The sequence below is a fragment of the Anser cygnoides genome, chromosome 3 (assembly GCF_040182565.1).
Source record: "Anser cygnoides isolate HZ-2024a breed goose chromosome 3, Taihu_goose_T2T_genome, whole genome shotgun sequence".
Classification (NCBI taxonomy): Eukaryota; Metazoa; Chordata; class Aves; order Anseriformes; family Anatidae; genus Anser; species Anser cygnoides.
In genome coordinates, this window is record NC_089875.1 from 57,344,092 (window position 1) to 57,363,978 (window position 19,887).

General features: G+C 39.3%; 1 protein-coding gene across 5 annotated transcripts in view; it reads left to right on the forward strand.

Annotated features, from left to right (window-relative positions):
- TULP4 (TUB like protein 4) overlaps positions 1-19,887 on the forward strand; it is a 157,018-nt gene that overhangs the window by 124,731 nt on the left and 12,400 nt on the right. For all 5 annotated transcript variants that reach the window (XR_010829764.1, XR_010829763.1, XM_066993151.1 and 2 more), the window contains exons 8-13: positions 8,622-8,846; positions 10,508-10,742; positions 11,247-11,391; positions 12,910-13,054; positions 14,288-14,381; positions 16,300-16,443. Coding sequence is in view for 3 of the 5 variants with exons in the window: in XM_066993151.1 (XP_066849252.1) it covers positions 8,622-8,846; positions 10,508-10,742; positions 11,247-11,391; positions 12,910-13,054; positions 14,288-14,381; positions 16,300-16,443 (988 nt within the window). In the remaining 2 variants the exon portion in view is untranslated. The remainder of the gene's footprint in view (positions 1-8,621; positions 8,847-10,507; positions 10,743-11,246; positions 11,392-12,909; positions 13,055-14,287; positions 14,382-16,299; positions 16,444-19,887) is intronic.

Genomic DNA, 19,887 nt, shown 5'->3' on the forward strand with positions numbered 1-19,887 from the left:
AACTTCTGATGACAGCCTACAGCTTCAGAGGTTACTAAGCAAGGATGGAAGTGAAAGATAGGGAGATGGAAACCACCAATTAATATCACAATCACGGAGTCTCATTTCCTTAGGAAACCAGGCTAAAAATAACAATCAAACTCTTATATTTATGTTAATTTAAAAACTGTGTGCATAAACCTGCCTAAAATTAAAGCCACTCCTCTCCTGTCATTAGTCAAGGTTTGTTCTCTTTATTTAGTGCACTTAAATTCATATTTACTGAGCTGCAGGAGGAAGTGAGGGGGTCTTGAAAGACACCTGTATCTGCTAATGTGGACTTCATGCTTCTATGTATTTGAATGCTCGTCTAACAATATTATCACCTAAATAATAGGTATGCTAAAACATTGCAAAGTGTTCAGTCTACTAACAGAACCAGATAAAGACTGCTGTTGCAAAATTATTGCTAGTAACTTCCGTTGTTCTGTACATCTGTTCCAAAGATGTATATGCAAAGATGACAGTGAGTCAGTGGTCCCAGTGATTTTTCTGATGACAAATTCATCAAAGTAAATTCATTAATTTTCTATAATATGGCAGTCAGCCTTGTAATAGGATTTCATAAAATTCATCACTGGTTATTGAAAGCAAATGGAAGAAAAGAATTTCCATGTCTCAAACTCTTCTATTTAAACTGTTTCTTCTGAAGCAAGCAAATGTGTGACTGGAAAAGCACATTTATTCCAAATGAGCATTGTTCTGAATATGAAGGTCAAAGAAAGTAAAGCAACAACAAATGTAGAAAATAGGGGATTACTGGTGCAAAACTATGTGGTACTCTGTCCCAGTCCTTTGATAAAGCAGATGTCTGAAATTTTTATCAGTAAAATATACTCAGCTATCTCTGTTCCTGCTGTTCGTCTATCCTGTGTATCTTGGTGGGGTATTCAGGAAACAAGAAATTTTATTGTTTATAGCAAAAGTCAATCTAAAACTGGTGTGGGATTTATATGCAACTTGGCTGGTATGTTACGTAGCATAAAGTCACTGCAAACCGCAATGTAGAATAGATTAGGGTACTGCAGTTTACTGATCCCGATGATGACTGTTGTCATGGTTCCCTTAAAGGTGTTTTATATGCCACCTCCTCCTCCAGCTTTAATATGTTTTTGACATCCTCCATATCATTTGATTAACTTTCTTAAGCACCTTCAGTGTAGGATTTTACGGTTCATAAACCCAGTTTGCTGACGATAAAACGCTAGGTAGGGAAATTGCACTTGTTTAGAAGTATCCAAGTGAACACTGAAGAATAATATTCATAAACAGAATGATAGAGTTAGCATATTATAACTGTCTCTAGCTCTCTGCACTGGGGCTTCAGCCTGCCACCCTGACATTCTGAAAAATATATATTTGCAGAATATAGTGCAATGAACTGAAAAAGCATTGCTAAAATTTAGGCAAATGAAGGACTTCTGCTACACAGAGTCAAACTGCTTTGAACTGTGAAAGAATGTTGACAAAATTCCTGAACTCCCTTCAGAAAGTCACACCAGATTTTTATGTTATCGGAAGCAATTATATCAAAAACAGGTCCATATTGTGACTCCCAAGAGTCAATACTGATTATTTATTTTATAAAAAGAGCATATCTTAAAGGTTGTTGATCAGCTGGTAACTATGCAAAAATATACTATCAATTTCTGTAAATCTTAGTACTTTCTGTTCTCGCCCCTGTGTATAGAAACATCAACCTGATGAACTAAAAATGTGACCAGTTGTTTTAGGTGACAGCTTTTTTCATGGTCCTGCTTTCCCAGCATTTAAAACTGTTATTAAAAGTGCAGGCTGCCGTGCTGGTTGTAATTTCTTTTTTTTTTTTCTTTTTTCTTTTTTTATTGGAAGAATGTTTATTTCTTATGCTATTTGTTAAATCCTCATAACTTTTTCCTGGCAATAAGCAGGGATGGGAATAATATTAATAGGCCTCATTCAACACTGTCACAGTCTTGCTAAAATTGTTTCCTGGAAACGCTGCAATTGAGTTCTGTCACTTCAGAATTTCTCATCTGATGTGCAAACAGGTTATTTATTATATCAATGAACCATACCTACTGTCATAAAATTCACTTCTGAGTGGATACAACTACTTCATGTCTTTCTATTTGGACTTCAAACTCAAGAGTCTCCTGCAGGACCACTTAAAAATTGACTATCTACTGACTTCACCAAACGTGTGAAGTTATTCTGTTTGATCATTCACATTTTTTGCTTATATTTCAGTTTCCTTCTCTGTTTTTTACGATTTTCTTTCTTGCATGTCCCAAAGAGGAACCGGGGAAGAAGATCATGGATTTAGAAACCCTGGTACTGATCTCATCTATACATTTATAATCCTAGAGTAAATTTACATTAGCCTATGATTTTATACTGCTGTGTAACTGCTGTAGGAACAGATTAGACCTAAAGTGCAAAGAAGAAGAAAGATAAGAGTGAGCTGAGCTCAGCACGTTCCAGAATCAGATGTTTTACGGACAACAAGATATGATGCAGAAAAGCTGTAGTCACATTTTTCTCAGTGTAGTACTTTAAACCCTAATCCAGAGTTTTGTACCAAAGGCTAAATCTTTATGGTAGAAGGTCTGGGGAGTCTTTGAGAAGACCCGCTTTCTTTAACCATGCTGCTGTCAGCAGAAGCCCTCATGACGTTTCATGGACTGCTCCTGTGCTGGAAACGTCCTGGCATCTGAACAGTTAAATTTAAGACAGTGTGCTTCTGCAGAAACCTGATAATTGTGTAAAATCCATTTTACTAAGGCCTGAGAAGGAAGGTGCAATGTTAGGTTAAATTCACATCAAAAGGACTTTGAGAGAAGAGGCTGCCTTTTATGTTACCCAGCTGAGCTGACCTTGCTTACTCTGTCTTCATCTATTTCACATACAGTGTTCAGGGTTGTTGCTTCTGAATTAACATTGTCTTTCATTTTCTATTGGCTGAAGTTAATCCTATTTAGTTGTCATCGGATGACACCAAACTTTCAAAGATTTTATTTACAGAAATAAAAGAGTTACAGGATGAAAAACAAGAGCAACAGCTTAGAACTATCTGGCGTAACAATTCTTTGGGATATCAATAAGGACCTTGGTGTTTTCTGTATAGGCCATAAGATCATTTCTGACTGCTATACAAATGGGTCATGATCAGGACTGCAAAATACAGCCTGTCTTTCTATACTTGGTTAGGTACAGTTTCATTCTGCTAGGATGGAGTCTCATAGTTATATTGAAATCTAAACAACAACAACAAAGTCACTGTAGAAACAGAGGATATAAGAAAAATCTGCAAATCAAATGAGTTTGCTGCATGAAAAATCATGTAAGGCCACAGCATTTCTGACCATGTCATAGTCTTTATTGCTTTTATCACCATCAATTCTCTTGCTAGTTAATATTATTCCCACTGTAAATATGGGTAACAGAAGAATGAAGATGTTAAATTACTTTCCAACAATTATCCTTGAACTCTACAGCAGTGCAGAGATGTGCACACAAAATTCAGAAGAGCCAGGTGGGCACTGTAGCCATTGCACCTTCTGGTTTCTCTGAAAAAAAGCTGGGAGAAAGGCAAAGTATGCATCTCCACAACACCAATGTAAAGTGAGAGAAAGCAGACAGTGTCCGTTAGGGTTTTCACTTGTACGTGCCATTCAGTAGATACAATTTTGCAGTTGGGTTATTTCTCCTGAGAAAAATCCCAGTCTTTGCTGGACTTTCTGCCTTGGAATGCTGTTTTTGTTTATCTCATTACCAGTGGGACTTCCAGTTCCAGTAATCAAGGAACAAGTGCAACCATCAGACAAGCCACATAGCTCAGGATTTCTGGGCTGAAGGAATGCAGCAAGGAACAGCTTGAACAGTGTTGTCTTTGAGTGAACTGTATACAAGCGATGACAAGTAGATAAATTGTGTTTCCTCCTGTAAGAGAGACAGATGAATGGCATTGAGTAGATGTATCTGACTTTTAAACCCACTCGAAATAATGGAAATAAATGCATGCTTTATAAGGAACAATACTTGTGCTTCGGACATGGCAGATCAATTGCTTTTCTTCTGCATAGTTTGGAGTTATTAGCTGAAGCCAGCTAATAACTGACTTGCAGTAGTAATTGATTCATATCCATGTCCTTCAAGGGAAAGAGTGGGAAGCCTAGTTATTGAGAAATATTATTGGAGCAGTACATTTAAAGGTCAGGTCAGATCTGGCATTTGGGTGATCTTTTATTTCCCCAGGCCTTTAATCATGAGCTAATTTTCTCTGAACCTCATTGTAAGTCCTAGACCTCCCCTGAAAATGAAGTGTTGCTGTATATTAGACTTGAGGAGTACTGGGGGACAGACCATTCCATAGAAAAAGAAGGCAAGGCCTGCCTGGGGAATCAGTACACAAAGGCAAACCAATATTTTACAAGCGCCACTTGATGAGACTGAGTATATAAAGGTTAAAATGTGAGGTGTGTGGGCAGACTAAATATACAGATGGAAGAGTGGAAATGTCATGATTTACAAACAGTTCTTCCCTTGTAGGTATTATATCTTTATCTGTTTAGTATCTTTATCTATGACTCGGACAGTGGGATCGAGTGCACCCTCAGCTGATTTGCAGATGACACCAAGCTGAGGGGTGCAGTTGATACACCAGAAGGAAGGGATGCCATCCAAAGGGACCTGGGCAAGCTAAATAAGTGGGCCCACATAAACCCAATGAGGTTCAGCAAGTCCAAGTGCAAGGTGCTGCGCTTGGGTTGGGGCAATCCCAGATGTGAGCACAGACTAGGAGAAGAACACTAAGAGCAGCCCTGCAGAGAAGGACTTGGGGGTTCTGGTGGACAGAAAGCTCGACACGAGCCAGCAGTGCGCGCTTGGAGCCCAGAAGGCCAACTGCGTCCTGGGCTGCATCAACAGAGGTACGGCCAGCAGGTGGAGGGAGGGGATTGTCCCCCTCTGCTCTGCCCTTGTGCTGGTGTGCTGCATCCAGGTCTGGGGCCCCCAGCAGCAGAAAGATGTGGGGCTGTTGGAGCAGACCCAGAGGAGGGCTACGGAGATGATCAGAGGGCTGGAGCAGCTCTCCTGTGCAGAAAGGCTGAAAGAGCTGGGGATGTTTAGCCTGAAGAAGAGAAGGCTCTGGGGAGACATCATTGCGGCCTTTCAGTACTTAAATGGGGCTTATAAAAAAGATGTGGAGGGATTTTTACATGGACAGTTAATTATAGGAGAAGGGGGAACAGTTTTAAACTAAAAGAGAGGAGATTTAGATTAGATGTTAGGAGGAAATTCTTCACTCAGAGGGTGGTGAGGCACTGGCACAGGCTGCCCAGAGAAGCTGTGGATGCCCCATCCCTGGAGGTGCTCAAGGCCAGGCTGGATGGGGCTTTGGGCAACCTGGTCTGGTGGGAGGTGTCCCTGCCCATGGCAGGGGGCTTGGAGCTAGGTGGTCCTTAAGGTCCCTTCCAATCCAGGCCATTCTATGATTCTATGTGTGTGCGTTTATTTAAACATGCACCCACTCATGCATATATTGTTATATACATATACATAAAAATGCATGCACATACATAAAAAATACCTAAATAATGCAGTCATGTGTTCAAAAGTTAGAAGATGGGTGAGTTATGGTTGCCTATTGGGAATTCAAGATGAAATCATGCAGTGAGACATGCAGTGAGTCTTTTGGCTTCTGGCTTTCTAACTGTTCCTTAGCTCCACAGTGCTTTATTGCCAAAGGTCCCACGCAGCATTTCAAAGCTACTGAAAAAATTCCTCCTTGGGATGTTTTAGATTGCACAGGTTTTTGCACTGATACTGTCTGCATCTCTGCTCTTCCCTGCATGCTGCATTAACCTGAGAGACATGGTTTCATTTGATCCAGATAACTGGATGAGAAGAGGGCTATCTTGGTGTATTATAATATTGTAATAGCTGAAATGCTAGACTTCATGGTAGGGCTGTCTGGGTGTGGTGTATTGAATTATGATAGCTGGGATATTAGACTTCATAATCTCTTCTGGCATTAAACTTCATGTAAGCAATAAACGTTTTTGCGCTAAGTCACACATTTGTTTATTCCCTCACCTTATTTATAGGTAAGCTTTGCTTGATCCAGTGTGACCAGAGGGATGTGGTTTGGTTCCCACAGTAACTATCAGGCAGATAGTTCTGCCCATGCTGGAAGTCAGTCCTTGAGGAAATCAGGGTCACTTCTCCTAGTGCCTTCCTCAGGCTGTTGTACACTATAACTGGCAGGTACCTAACTTTTGTCAGCGCCTTTCCAATCATATTTATTTTGCAAGCAGCATGAACTGTCTCATTACTGCCAGGCAGTATGAGGGTTGAGCACACTCTCAAATAATGAAAATACCCATCAGTAGGGACATTTTATGTGATCACTCATCGAATCCGAGACTCTGTCCCACAAATTATGGTTATGACAAGCTATGTAATAATTATTCATGGTACATGAAGGATTTCTCAATTCTTTTGAAGTTCTCCACTACAAAATGCCTTTAGCAATTATGGTGAAAATCATAATGTTCACATGTTGTTGCTTTTCATTTGCATATCAGTCAGCCTGAAGGTTTCTGCCCCCATAGAACTGTTTGTAGCGTTGTCTCTGAAGCTCTTTATTCCTACCACTTTAAAACCAATATTTTCTTTGAAATTTAAATCTAGGATAAGATGACGTAGCAGGGAAGATCTTTCTTCTGAAAAAATTCTGTCATCCAGTCCTTTATCTTGATGATAGACATCAATGTCATTCTGTGTAACTGCATTTTGCTTTATGGGATTCACAGAAAAAAAAACATCTTGTGCTCGTTTCTCATCTTTAAGCATTTTGAATTTGTAAACTCGATTAATAACTTCTAATTAGATTAGTAACTTCTAACTCCAAACTAGATTAGTAACTTCTGGGCTGATCCAAACTGTGTATCTGGGTACCATATTACTGGAGAGGAGTGGATAAAGGTTACTACTGATGGTGCCTTGACTTTTATCTTCTACGTAGTTAATTCTTGTTTGCTACATTATGATATTCCGAAGAGACCCTGACCTTTCAGTAAATACAGTTCATAATTAGCTAAAGAATATGTTCGCTTAAGCTTTTGAATGTCAAGGATCATGAAAAGAAGGGAGCCCTTCACAGGAAGGAGTAAACCTTTTGCAGTTCACCAGTTACAGCCCGCTGGACAGTATTCTTCATGGAGTGAGTGTTTCTTCCTCTCACTATGTATATACTATATATATGTATACATATATATATATATACACACACTGTGTATATATATATATGTATATAGTATAGAGATAGCAGCTGTGGGATTGAGATTCCATAGGGTATGTGTATATATGCAAGTAAAGAGTTTTGCAACACTGAAGGCGGGAGATGACATGTGGCTGCAGCTAACCCTCTTGAAGGGCAAAAATAATAGTGGTAGTGCTATAAGAGGTCACAACACACCAGTGCTGTGCATCAAGAAGATGGGGTTTAGCATGATAGTTTAGAAAACTTCTTGTGAGCACAAGTAGCTGTCTGGGAAAGAGCTCAGAGATGTTTGTGGGACAGCTTTACTCATGAGGATCATCTTGCACCCCAAAGCACAAGTTTACTCATGTTACAGAATCACACAGAATCACACAATTGTAGGGGTTGGAAGGGACCTCTGAGATCATCGAGCCCAACCCCCCTGCTAAAAACAGGTTCCCATATCTCTTAAGAGCTGGTTTTCATTAGATTATCCAGTCTGTTCAGTTTTTAGTCAGGCTGTTACTTGAGACCTGCAATGAAATCCTTTTTCATGGTTCTAAATTTGCAAACAACTCACTATTATCATGTAAACTCTTCATATTCCTTCAGCAGAGAATGATGTCCAAAGGGGGGGTTGAGCTGAATTTTGGTATATGGCTCTGAGTTCTGACACTTTGTCCCAATCACCTCTGACTCTATTTCTGTGCTTAATGCCATGAACTTAGACATTTTTCAGTGTGGACAAACAGGAGACAAAAAGGCAATTCTTCATTTTGCCCATGGTGGTCTTTTACAATTCACTTCCTCTGGGAATGGTTCAAAAAAGACATTGTGTGGCAGAAGACTCAGTGCAACACAAGCAAACCAATTGGATTTTGTTCACTAGTCTACTAATTGTCTCTGGGCATGTAGTTTGAATTTCAGTTGTAAACTATGAGCCATCACCAGTGGATGAAGATTGATTAGATGACTGAAAAAACAATCTGGATGGGGCCTCAAAGGATCCTGCTTTTTAACACTGTGTGACTTTTAAGTCACATGTCCTCGTAGTGCCTCATTTTCCCTATCTGGGTCATGAAATGGATAGACAGTTCCTTGTGTGAAGCGCTTTAAGTCTTGTGAGTAAAAAGCATGATATAAATATCAACCACTGTTATCAATAATTTCAGATGTTCACATTTTTTCTCACTTTTGTGGACAATAACGTGCACGTTTAAGTTTCTGGAAGATGAAAGGGAACATAGTTGGTGCTGAACTTGTATGAACACTTCCTGCACAATTGTTTGGGTGAAAGTGTATGATCTTTTTAAGTTTTGCCCTATTCCTCTTCATGCAGCGTCCCATCATCTCGATCTGCTGGGGTCACAGGGATTCACGCCTGCTGATGGCTTCTGGACCGGCGTTATACGTTGTCAGAGTAGAGCACAGGGTCTCCAGTCTGCAGCTCCTGTGCCAGCAGACCATCGCTAGCTGTCTGCGGGATGACAAGGATATCAGCAAGCTGACCCTGCCCCCTCGACTCTGCTCGTACCTCACCACTGCCTTCATACCAACAATCAAGGTGAAAGGAAAGAAGCATGTGTATGTGTGGAAGAGGAAGGGGTTGCTTGATTTTCTTCCCCTATGCTGCTCCTAAGTGACAAAGGATAAAATCCTGGCTCCACGTAATTACGATAAAAAAGGTTGATTAAGGGTAATTCCTCTCCTCTTCAATGACATCATGGATCAGTGATTAGTGTGGTGCCTACTAAAATCTGAAAAGAGGGCTCACACCCTGATCTGTGCTAAACTGTGTGTATGGCCTTTCCGAGGACACAATACGCTGTGTCCCAAGGGTACAAAATGCTGTTGACTCGTGCAGACTACCAAAGAAGCTCATGCCAACGATAGTACTGTGTCACAGTTCAGGAGAGATTCACACTGGCAAAATTGTTGCCTCCCTGCATGTTACATGAGTCCATAAGACCTGTGGCTGCCCAAATATCTCTCCTGACAATGAGTTCTGCTAACCTTACTGCTCCAGCAGTGCTATGGGAAAATGAAGCAGTTATTACACCTTTTCCTGTACATTAGCAGAGCTGCTTGCAGAGCCATCTGCTCAACCCCATTTTTTCGTATTTTTGCCCTCCGGCACATCTCAGGATTTCAAAACTCTTTATTACAGCCTGTAAACCAGAGCATTAGCTAGTAAATGGCCTACATTCAAATATGTATTTTTGTGTTATGTATTTTTTGTGTGTGTATTACAGCATTTTCTCTGAGTTTCAGGTCCTTGTTAAAACAATATAGATCTAGAATAGCTAATTTGAAATCTGTGGAGTTGGCCAAGCTTAAATGAGACCAAATTATGCCTATAATATAATGATTCAACACAGTTCCATTTGTGTACTGCAAATCAGGGCAATTTCTGCAATTGTGAAACATTCCACTTGTCAAAGAAGAGTAAATACCTTACTGTAACCATGACTCCTTGATCTCCAAAGATACAGAGCATTAAGTAGAATAGTGGTGAAGAAGCACACATTACTAGTATTTGTGTCGTAGAGGCTGTATTGTCTTAGACAAAAGCAGTTTAGTTGCTTAAGGACTGAGCTCTTCATGGATTAATACAGCCTGCTGGCAAGCAGGGCAAAGTAACCCACCTTGAGCTTTGGGCTCATATTTCTCAACACAGCATGCAAAAAGGCCCTCATCAAAGATGGGTCATGTACTTGGAAAGGAATGGGATGATAGAAGAGGTACAAGTTTTTTCCAGAGCTGACAGCATCGTAGCATAGTGGCATAGCATGCACCAATACTAACTATGAATGGGAACAAGAGTTGCTAAGTTCACGTGGGGGGACAGCAAGAGGCGAGATACTCTGACTTTGACCTGTTGACCACATTACCCAAGTTAAAACAGAAGTTTGTGATAGAGCTGGGACTTCAATACAGGTTTGTTGTCTAATTCAATTCTCCAACCACAAGTCCTACCTTTCTCTTTGATGTAATTAGTTTTAGTTTTGTAGTTTTGAGCTGCTTTTAACCTAACTAAATAGTATACAGCACCTCTGTCTCACATGTGGGTCTTGCATATCTCTCGCAGTAACCTGTACTAATCTTGAGCTGCCAAGTTAGAATTGGATTCAAATTCAGTTAGTCATGTCAGGATTAAGTTGCCACAGACAAAAAAAAACAATAACCTATAGGAAACTTTCTCTTTCCTTCCTTCATTTAATTAAGCCTCCTATCCCAGACCCAAACAATATGAGAGATTTTGTCAGCTACCCAACAGCTGGCAATGAACGGCTTCACTGCACGATGAAGCGGACAGAAGATGACCCAGAGGTCGGTGGTCCATGTTATACTCTGTACTTGGAATATCTTGGGGGACTGGTGCCCATCCTCAAAGGACGTCGTATCAGCAAGTTGCGGCCAGAGTTTGTCATCATGGATCCTAAAACAGATGGAAAAGCAGGTAGAAGTGAATTGTAGCTCTGTATAAAAAAATATTTAGAAAGACAGACTTTAGATATTAAAACCTCAAGAATTAAAGAAAATCTGTGTATGCAATATAGAAGCTAGCATCCGATCTTTATTTTTTCTGATGAGAAAAAGTTTTTAGCATGACCTAAGCTCAAGCCTCTCAAATTATACCATACAGTCTTCTGTTTTACAAAAAGGGAACTTCTTGTATTTTGAATAGATTGCTAATTAGCTAAGTCTTAATAGCAGAAAATATTCTTTAGTCTTTATTTTGAAGTCATTTGAATGTGATTCACCCGTCTGAATCATGTGCACTTGAGTTCAGACCATTGGAAACTTGGACTTTATACAAGGCAAGGTGAAGAACTGTTTAATTATGTCTGTATAGTTTTATCTTGTCTACTGCATGCAGATCGGATTTATGCTTCTGATGACTGATATATTGATACCAGTTTTCTGAAGGAGCACTTACATTTTCTGGGGCCTGTCTTGATAGATGAAATCTATGGAAACAGCTTGATTTCCACTGTGATTGACAGCTGCAACTGCTCTGACTCCAGCGATATCGAACTGAGTGATGACTGGGCAGCAAAAAAGTCTCCCAAAATCAGTCGAGCTAGCAAATCACCCAAACTCCCCAGGTAATCATTGCTTGGATATTTCATCATCTTTTTTTGCCAAAAAAAGATGATGAAAAGATTTCTTCCTTTCCCTTTTTTTTCTTTTTTTTTTTTTTTTCTTTTTTCTTTTTTTTTCTTTCTTTAAACAGTGTCTTAACACCTCAGAAAGTTAAAAGTGAACTCCTTTGGGCAGATAGGAGCAGTTAGGTCCTCTGCAGTGTGCAGTTCTGCAGTGATCTGAGACTGGCGTTAAGGTGGACTTTGGGGAAAGTTGTGGGGCAGAAAGTAATGGGAAACAATAGGCACCATTCTTCCCCAGCAGTCTCAAGGAAAAGCTTTATGAAGTCTCCAACCACTGCCTTTGCTGTATGTGAACTCTTGACACCACTAAATGTTTCCTGTGTTAGATAGTCCATGTTTTTATGTGCTCTGTGCTTAGAATCCCTGGTCTAGTTAATCCCTTGCCTGTACTTTCTCAGGGGTATTTTAAAGTTCAAAAGTCCACACAATTGATCCTGGCCTAGGTGGCACTTCTGATGTGGCAACCTTGCAAGGAAGACTCAGGAAGCTTCCTCCTAAACATTGGGTTGACCGGGCTCTGTAACAATATGAAAAACAAGTTTCTAAGCTATTTATTTGTCTGGTGCTTTCCTGCCAGCTCTTCATATTTATTATGTGTGTAGACAGAAGCCCCCACCTGCACAGCCTCACTGATGTCCATGATGGTTCTCACAGGCACTGATGTCTGTCTGCCAGCTTCATGTTGCGGGATTGTGGCACTGAGGCCTTCTAGCTGCAGCTTTTCCAAAGACTTTATAGTATGAGACTGTCCTAGAATGAGGCAAAGGAAATGCATCCCTTTATATGTGAATGTAATGTGTAAATCACCAAAGTTTTATTTCAGTAGTCCTTGACAGCAGAACCACGAATTCCTGTGCCTAAAACAGAAATAGTTCAGGGAAATGAAGAACCTTGTTGTCTTGGTTTTCTAAGAGCGTATTTTTCAAATACAATTTTTGTTCTTCATTTTTGCCACCAATGATCTTTTTCGGTTGCATGATCCCCTTATTCATGGCTCCCTTTGTATAACATGGGCTAGGAGTAACTTTTGACTTAGAGTGAGAGCACTGATGAAGTTTGTGGAGCCTTGGTTTGCTGTGCTATTGCAGAGATCTGCCAGCTCAAGTGTCATGTTTCCATTTCTTGAGGCTTTGCTCAAAGTCTGCAGAGCTGAAATAATTCAGCCTTACACCTTTTTATGGATTAGTGGAGGATATGTTGCATCTGGTAGAAATGCTGTAAGCTTTGTTAAATGAATCTGAAGGCATCCGATCTGAGTTACTGCAAATGTGTTGGGCTTTTTATGTCTTCAAAATTTGAACCATAACTCTCCATCCTGTAGACTATGCAGTCTTCACTAATCATCTAGAGAACACCATACCAGTTGTCTTCATTACCATCTTTATATTCATCCAAGACACGGATTTTTTTGCATTTTTGCATGCCAATTGATGATTCTAATTATTGCTTTATATGCAGAATCAATATAGAAGCTCGCAAATCTCCAAAGATGTCACGAGCCGCGCAGGAGATATCAAGATCTCCAAGGTTACCAATAAGGAAACCTTCTATTGGTTCACCAAGCCTAACCCGAAGAGAGTTTCCTTTAGAAGATATTACTCAGGTATTGTGTGCATTGTTACCAGACCTGAGCCCAAATGCATCACTTTCCAGAGGCAGCAATCTATGATATAGATCCAGTGATCACCAATAGAATAGTTTCATTTAATTACATCTACTAGATGGCACACCTATAGAATCACATTTTCTAAGTCAATATTGATGGTCTAAAGTATCAATGGAGTATCAAGCATTGTTTGATAAGTCTCTCCCCAATTACTTCTGCCAATGCGAATCCATGTGAGAGATTTTATTCTAGTTGATGTTGTTGGCTGTTTGAAAGTATATGTGAAAGTGTTTCTTAGTTTTTGCAGAGCTGTTCTAATGCCACCATAGTTCTCTGCTTTGCTAGGATTCTGCAGAGACAGGGAAATGATTGCTCTACAGGGCCAAATGTTCTGTTTCATAATTGCTTGGAACAGCCTTAATTGGAAGGAAGGCAAGAAATTAGCATTTTGTGTTCTTTGTGTTGTTCACGTTCTGTGGGTAAATGAAACTTAGCAGCCTGTAAAACTGTCTGGGTTACTCATTTCATTAATACCAATCTGAATTCTTTTCATTTTATTTTCTATTGTTTCAGTTGCTTTTTTTCCATTCTGTCATTTCACTTTTTCCTTCATACTGAAATGTTCTCGGTCAGTTACATAGCAGTGGTAGATAAAACCAAAAGTCCTTTGAATAGCACAGGAGAGCAAAGGCTTAGATCCTGTTCCTGATGCTGATGGCATAACTCTTGGACTTCAAAATTTCTTAATCTTTTGTAGCCGTAATTTGATTACCATGGAAGCAGTGGTTTGGGAAACTGCTTTGGAAGCTCATTATGAATTCATTTCTGTCTTATTTATTGTGCTGTAAAGTGATTTTTAAGCATAGAACCAAAGGGCAGGCAGCATTTCTTTCTGAAATACAAAATAGCTGGACTCTTACTGTGTGGGAGAAGCAGACATCTGAAACAGTCTTATTCTCACTAAGCAGCTATCATGTTCTTCTGCACTTCAACAGCTTTAAGTAGCCTATATGATTGTTGACATAATTTCTGATGGTGTTCAGATATCAAAATGAGGCTTCTTAATGACTGGGTGTAATAGTTGCTACAAAGACACTTTAGGCTGTTTCAGTAAAATAAAAGAAGCTTCAACTGTATTATCACTTGCAATAGCTTTACTGCCCTGCAGGTTTTTATTAGAACTTCATGCAGATTTTATCAGGTGAAAAATATCTTGTTTTTTCTTTGCAGCACAACTACCTTGCTCAGGTCACATCTAACATCTGGGGAACCAAATTTAAAATTGTGGGTTTGGCTGCTTTCCTACCAACGAACCTTGGTGCAGGTAAAAGTAAATTCTTTTGATTTTTTGCATATCAATGTTTCTAACAAATAACGAATTTACGCTGTATGATTCTTTTTAGGTGATCAGAGATCTTCTTTAACAAAGCAGTTATTTTCTGTGGACAGTAGAAATTAGATTTTACAAATTTTCACTGTAGCTAAAAGAGATTCAAATCTATAAATACAATAACAAGATGACAAATAAATACAATAACAAAGTCTCAGCTGTAATGAACAGATTAATTAATAGTAAAGTCCAGACCTTAATTTTTACAGTGTATTTGAACAACAATAACAACAACAAAAAAAAAGAATAAACAAAACTTTTGCAAGACTGTAAAAATCACAGGGTTTTAGTTACTGTAATAGAAGTATTTTTAAAAATCCAATTTTTCTAGTCATTTAGCTGCTAACTATACCAAAATAATGTAAAAACTCTTACAGCGTCGTGCTCAAGATTCTTCAAATCAATGCCTAGAGTATTCACATGGTTCTCCTGCTGGATCATCAGTAAACTGATAGCCTTCATTAAAAGTAAAAATTGTCTAGTCTCAACTTTTTCCTGAGTCGGCCTTTTCTCCCTAGATAGTCCTGTTGAAAGGAAAAAGGCTAAGCAAAGAACAGGGTACCACCTAGAATTAGTAGCAGAACTGAGCTCTGAATTGAAATACTAATGTAATTATAGGAGTTTTAAGAGCTCTTTGGAAAATGTATTTGTTCCTGAGCTGAATTATGTACGTAGGTCAGGACTACATAATGATGCCCTGGATGCAGAATTAGTTAAACAGGTGTCTTCTGTGTCTATACTGACTACCATCAGACAAGAGATGGAGTCTCAGCTCCTGGCAGGACAACCCTCTCTGACCCAGCCTCCAAACAAAGGTTGTCCTCAGGATGTTGTCACCCTGGGGTCAACCAGTGTTACTACTATAGGGCAATGGCACTCACTATTTACTAAAGTGTTACACAAACTCTCAGGTTAATTCCAGCCTCTCTGTTTTTCAAGTCATTTATCACTTTTTGACAACCACATTTCCAATGATTGTCAAAAGATAGTGTAAGAGTGACCCTACTGCGCCAGACCAGATGTCTTTCTAATTCAATTTTCTCTCAGTATCAGTGACAAATACGTATGGTAGGAGTGTGGAGTAAGTAAATATGTGTGGAGTAAGTGTGTAGAGGTATTTCCTTCAGATATTCTCCCAGTCTTCAAGGCTTAGGTCCCACAGACTTCCTGAGCCAGGAGGGTTTTTTTTTGTATGTAGTAACAGGAGGAAATTCTTCACTCAGAGGGTGGTGAGGCACTGGCACGGGTTGCCCTGAGAAGCTGTGGATGCCCCATCCCTGGAGGTGTTCAGGACCAGATTGGACAGGGCCCTGGGCAACCTGATCTAGTGGGTGGCATCCCAGCCTATGGCAGGGGCTTGGAACTAGATGGTCTTCAGGGTCCCTTCCAACCTGAGCTGTTCTATGATTCTATCATTCTGTGGTAACCCTTAACAGATTTCCTTTCTGAAACCTTTCCCGTTTTCCCCTGAGTTCATATAAGTCTGTAGAATCCTGTGGTCAAGAGTTCCAAAAGTAGAATGGAAGAAATATTTTCCTTTCCTAAATATAGATACAAATACAGGATGAAGTAATTTATTATTTCCACAGCTTATTTAACTAAAGAGAGGCTGCTTCTGTTTAAGGAGAAATAGCTGAAAGAAACAATCCTTTTTATCCTATTTATGCAAAAATAATATTGCATAGTGATTTGGTTAAGAATGGCCCATACATGCATTTGTTCATAAACAAATTATATAACAATAGTCATAACCCTTCTATCTGCTTTGAATTAATTCTCTCTTAGCTTTAGATGCTCTTTGTGTGACAGATTTCTTTTATTTTTTTTATTTCTTGTTATACTCTGTCTCCAGTAATATATAAAACCAGTTTGCTGCACCTTCAGCCCAGGCAGATGACAATATATCTCCCAGAAGTGCGGAAGATTTCAATGGACTACATTAACCTGCCTGTCTTTAATCCAAATGTTTTCAGTGAAGATGAAGATGATTTACCGGGTAAGGAAGAACTGGAGGTCTTTCAAATTATGGGTTAAGCTAGCTGGAGGACAGATCATTTGTGTCACTAGCTCCCTCTGGTAAATACACACATCAAAATCCCTTACTCTGATGTAGTCCTGTAGAATAGAATTAGGACAAGGCTAATATGTATTACGGACATTGGTTTTATAAAAATACATGGAAAGTATAATCCACATAGAGCTGCTAAGTTTCAAGTTCATTGGAACATTAATCATCTTCTGTTTAGTTCACTAAGAATTCTCTGTAGATGGAAGCCTTGCATTCCCCATCTTTGTAGACCAGAATTATGTTGTGTCAGAAGCCCAGAAGGGTTGTTCTTGTGACCCGATGGCATCAAGGCATAATCTGCTGACAGGAGCCTGGGGAGGTTCCTGACTTACTCAGCCACATTTTGAGATGTGTTAAAAGCCCATTTGGATTTTTATCAGTACCGAGTCTTACAGAGAGGCTATAATAGTATGTTGTATAAACGAGGTGGGTCAGGAAGGAATTTCTAATTTCCCTGAGGTGGAAGGTAGCAGAACATTCAAGCAGTGCAGGGAAGGCTTGGTTGCAGGTGATATGGGTGTGACAGATATGTGTGGGGTGATAAGAGTGTGGACTAAAAGTACTGAAGACCTTCTGCAATCAAAAAAAAAAACCATGCAAATAAAATGAATACGTAATTACCAAAAAGTTAAAATTATACAATTTCAGAATTCTCACATCAATGAGGGATTCCTGCTTCTCACGTCACAGTTTTTTTGAACTATAGGAGTGGCCTTCATGGACAGCCAGTACTCTTTAAGGGGGAAGAAGTGTGAGCACTGCAAAGCAATTATAAGCTTGAGATAGAATCTAATGAAATAAATAGAAATTCTCACATTATTTTGTACCATCATTTTGACTGCTGAAAGCACCCAAGCTTGTGACTAACCCAAGCATCAGAGTAGTTCTCTGAATTTTTAAAGAAATATTCATGTGCTTAAAAGGAAGCCCATTCCCTCATGATTTGAGCCTTGGCTTGTTTAATTTTTATCTACCTGATATGAACCTGTAGGATTTGAAGAAAGAGTTTCTTCAGAAAGATCTGAAAAAAAGTAATAACGTTTTCTAGTATGAAACCTGATTCAAGCATACAGGACATAATAGAAAATTTGAATAGGAAAAAAATAAAAAGTTTTTTTGTCCCTTCATGGGAATTGGATCTGCAATATCATTTCTTTTTGTATTATTAAAAGAGCTGAAACAGGATTGTGAATCAAAAGTTGGTAAACACCACAGAAATATGGGGAAAATTGATAGAGTTTTGTTCCAGCTCTTTGAGAAAGGTAATAGAAGAGTCACATTACCCAGTCCTCTATAAGAATCTTCCTCTTCTGGCCACTTTTTTCTTTGAAGTTTCTTATGAACATTCATTTCTGACTTGACTACTTAAATTTTAAAACCTTTTGGAGATACCCTTTCTTAAAGCATGTATATAATGGAAGGAAGTGCCTTATACTAACAGGAAAATATATTGCAGTGTAGATAATGATTACGTAACAGATTTAAAACAAGTAAACCACAACAAGAACAAAAATAGTAGAAAGCTGCTCTTGGGCAGTGGAATTTATTAGTGAAGTACGCTTGGGACAGGTGCTTTTTAATGTAGTCAGTAAAGACTTGGCAAGGCAAACGGACAGCGAATTGATTTAACTTGCAAATTATGCAAACAAATCAATTAAAAACCATTGGAGAAATGTGAAAACATTGGATTTAAACACATTGGGATATTATGCAACACCATCACAAATGAGGTGTTATTTGGATAGGCTTAATACCCATGACAGCAACGTTCGGGATTGCTCAAGCCAAGCTAACAATTACACTTCAGCCTCTGGAGGATAAATTGCTAACCTGCAGGCATTGGGATGAGTGCATGGCCTGCCAGCCAGGCACAGAATCACACTGCTTCAGGGTCCATGAAGTTTAGCTGTCAGCCTTCTTCTAAAGGAATGAGCAGAGTTACCGTAAAAGCTAGCCAACATAGCCACAAACATCTGTACACCTACTATCTTTTGCTGGGGTGACTGATGTTGATAAGAACCTAATGCTATTTAAGATGTAATTATAGAGTATGGATAGGTGACTAGAATTTTAATTAGAAATTAATTAGGAACTGGGCAGTGGCTGGAGGAGTTCTGGCTAATGAATTCTTTGCCTGATCGCATCTTGCAGATCAGAAGTCTTCACAGAATTTCCACACACATGTGATCATGGATACAACTCACTTATCATTTTCCTTTTTTTTTTTTTTTTTTTAATACAGGAAAACTAGTAAGGACTCTGCAACATTCTTAGGTTCTTTTTTTGTTTATATATTGCTTACCCTTTTCCCTCATTATTATGTTAATTCTTATTTTGACTTCTGCACCTGTACTTGCTTCCAACTTTCTCATTTCCCTTTTGCTCTCTAGCTTTTCAATGGTAGCTCCTGTTGGAATCACTCTGGGCCCTTTTAGCAGAAGGAATTGCAAGCAATTGGAGCAAATTCCATGCTTTGTGCTTAAAATTGTCAGAACTCCTTCATGCTGCACTGTCACTTGTTAACCACCATGTATGGGAAACTTTTCATATAGTCATCTGCTTCTTTTCGCATTTCTGATTGCAGCCCAACCAAATATTGAAGCTGAAAGTGCCCTGACTATAATACCTACTTCTTGAATCTTTCTGGATTCCCTTCTATTTCCTCACATCTTTTCCACAAGAACTTGCTTTCAATAACTTCTATGTGTTTTGTCTGTATTTCATTCCATCATATTCCTCCCTCCGTTTCATTTTCCTTCTTTTATTGTGTTGCTTTGTCATTCACTGTACTCAAGGGATAATAATACTTCACTTTGGCCAGCTGGTGTCTGTATTCTCCAGTTTGCCTAAGCTCATTGAATTTGGGGACATTATACTAACGATTTATACAGTGCCTTCAGTGCAAACTTTCCACTTCCTTCTTTTCCTTCACTTTTTTTTTTTTTAAAGACACTATTCATCAAACACCTAAGTCAGAGCTGCAAATTGCCATCAGATCAGAGAGTAGGCTTGAGGAGCATCACTGCATCCGTTGCGTAAAGCTCGGTCTCTAGCCTGACTGGCTCTAGAGAGTGTCAGCCTGGGCAGGTGGGGACTGTTTTGTGCCCCACCATCACATAGCAGCAGCCCTAGAGAAAGTCAGGGAGCCACGTTGGGTGGTCCTAGTACAAAGGCCAAAGAAAAAGTGGCAGCAGCCAGGGGTCTGTGAGTGGATTTTCTTTTCTATTGTGTGTGTGTTAATGTATTTATTATCAAAAAACTTGCCTGAAAAGTAATGTGAGTCGTGATTCAGAAAACCTTTTATTCCTTTGATTATGGTAGTTACAACTGGATGATGAGTGAGTGGTAGGTCGGACCCATCAGGTACACTCA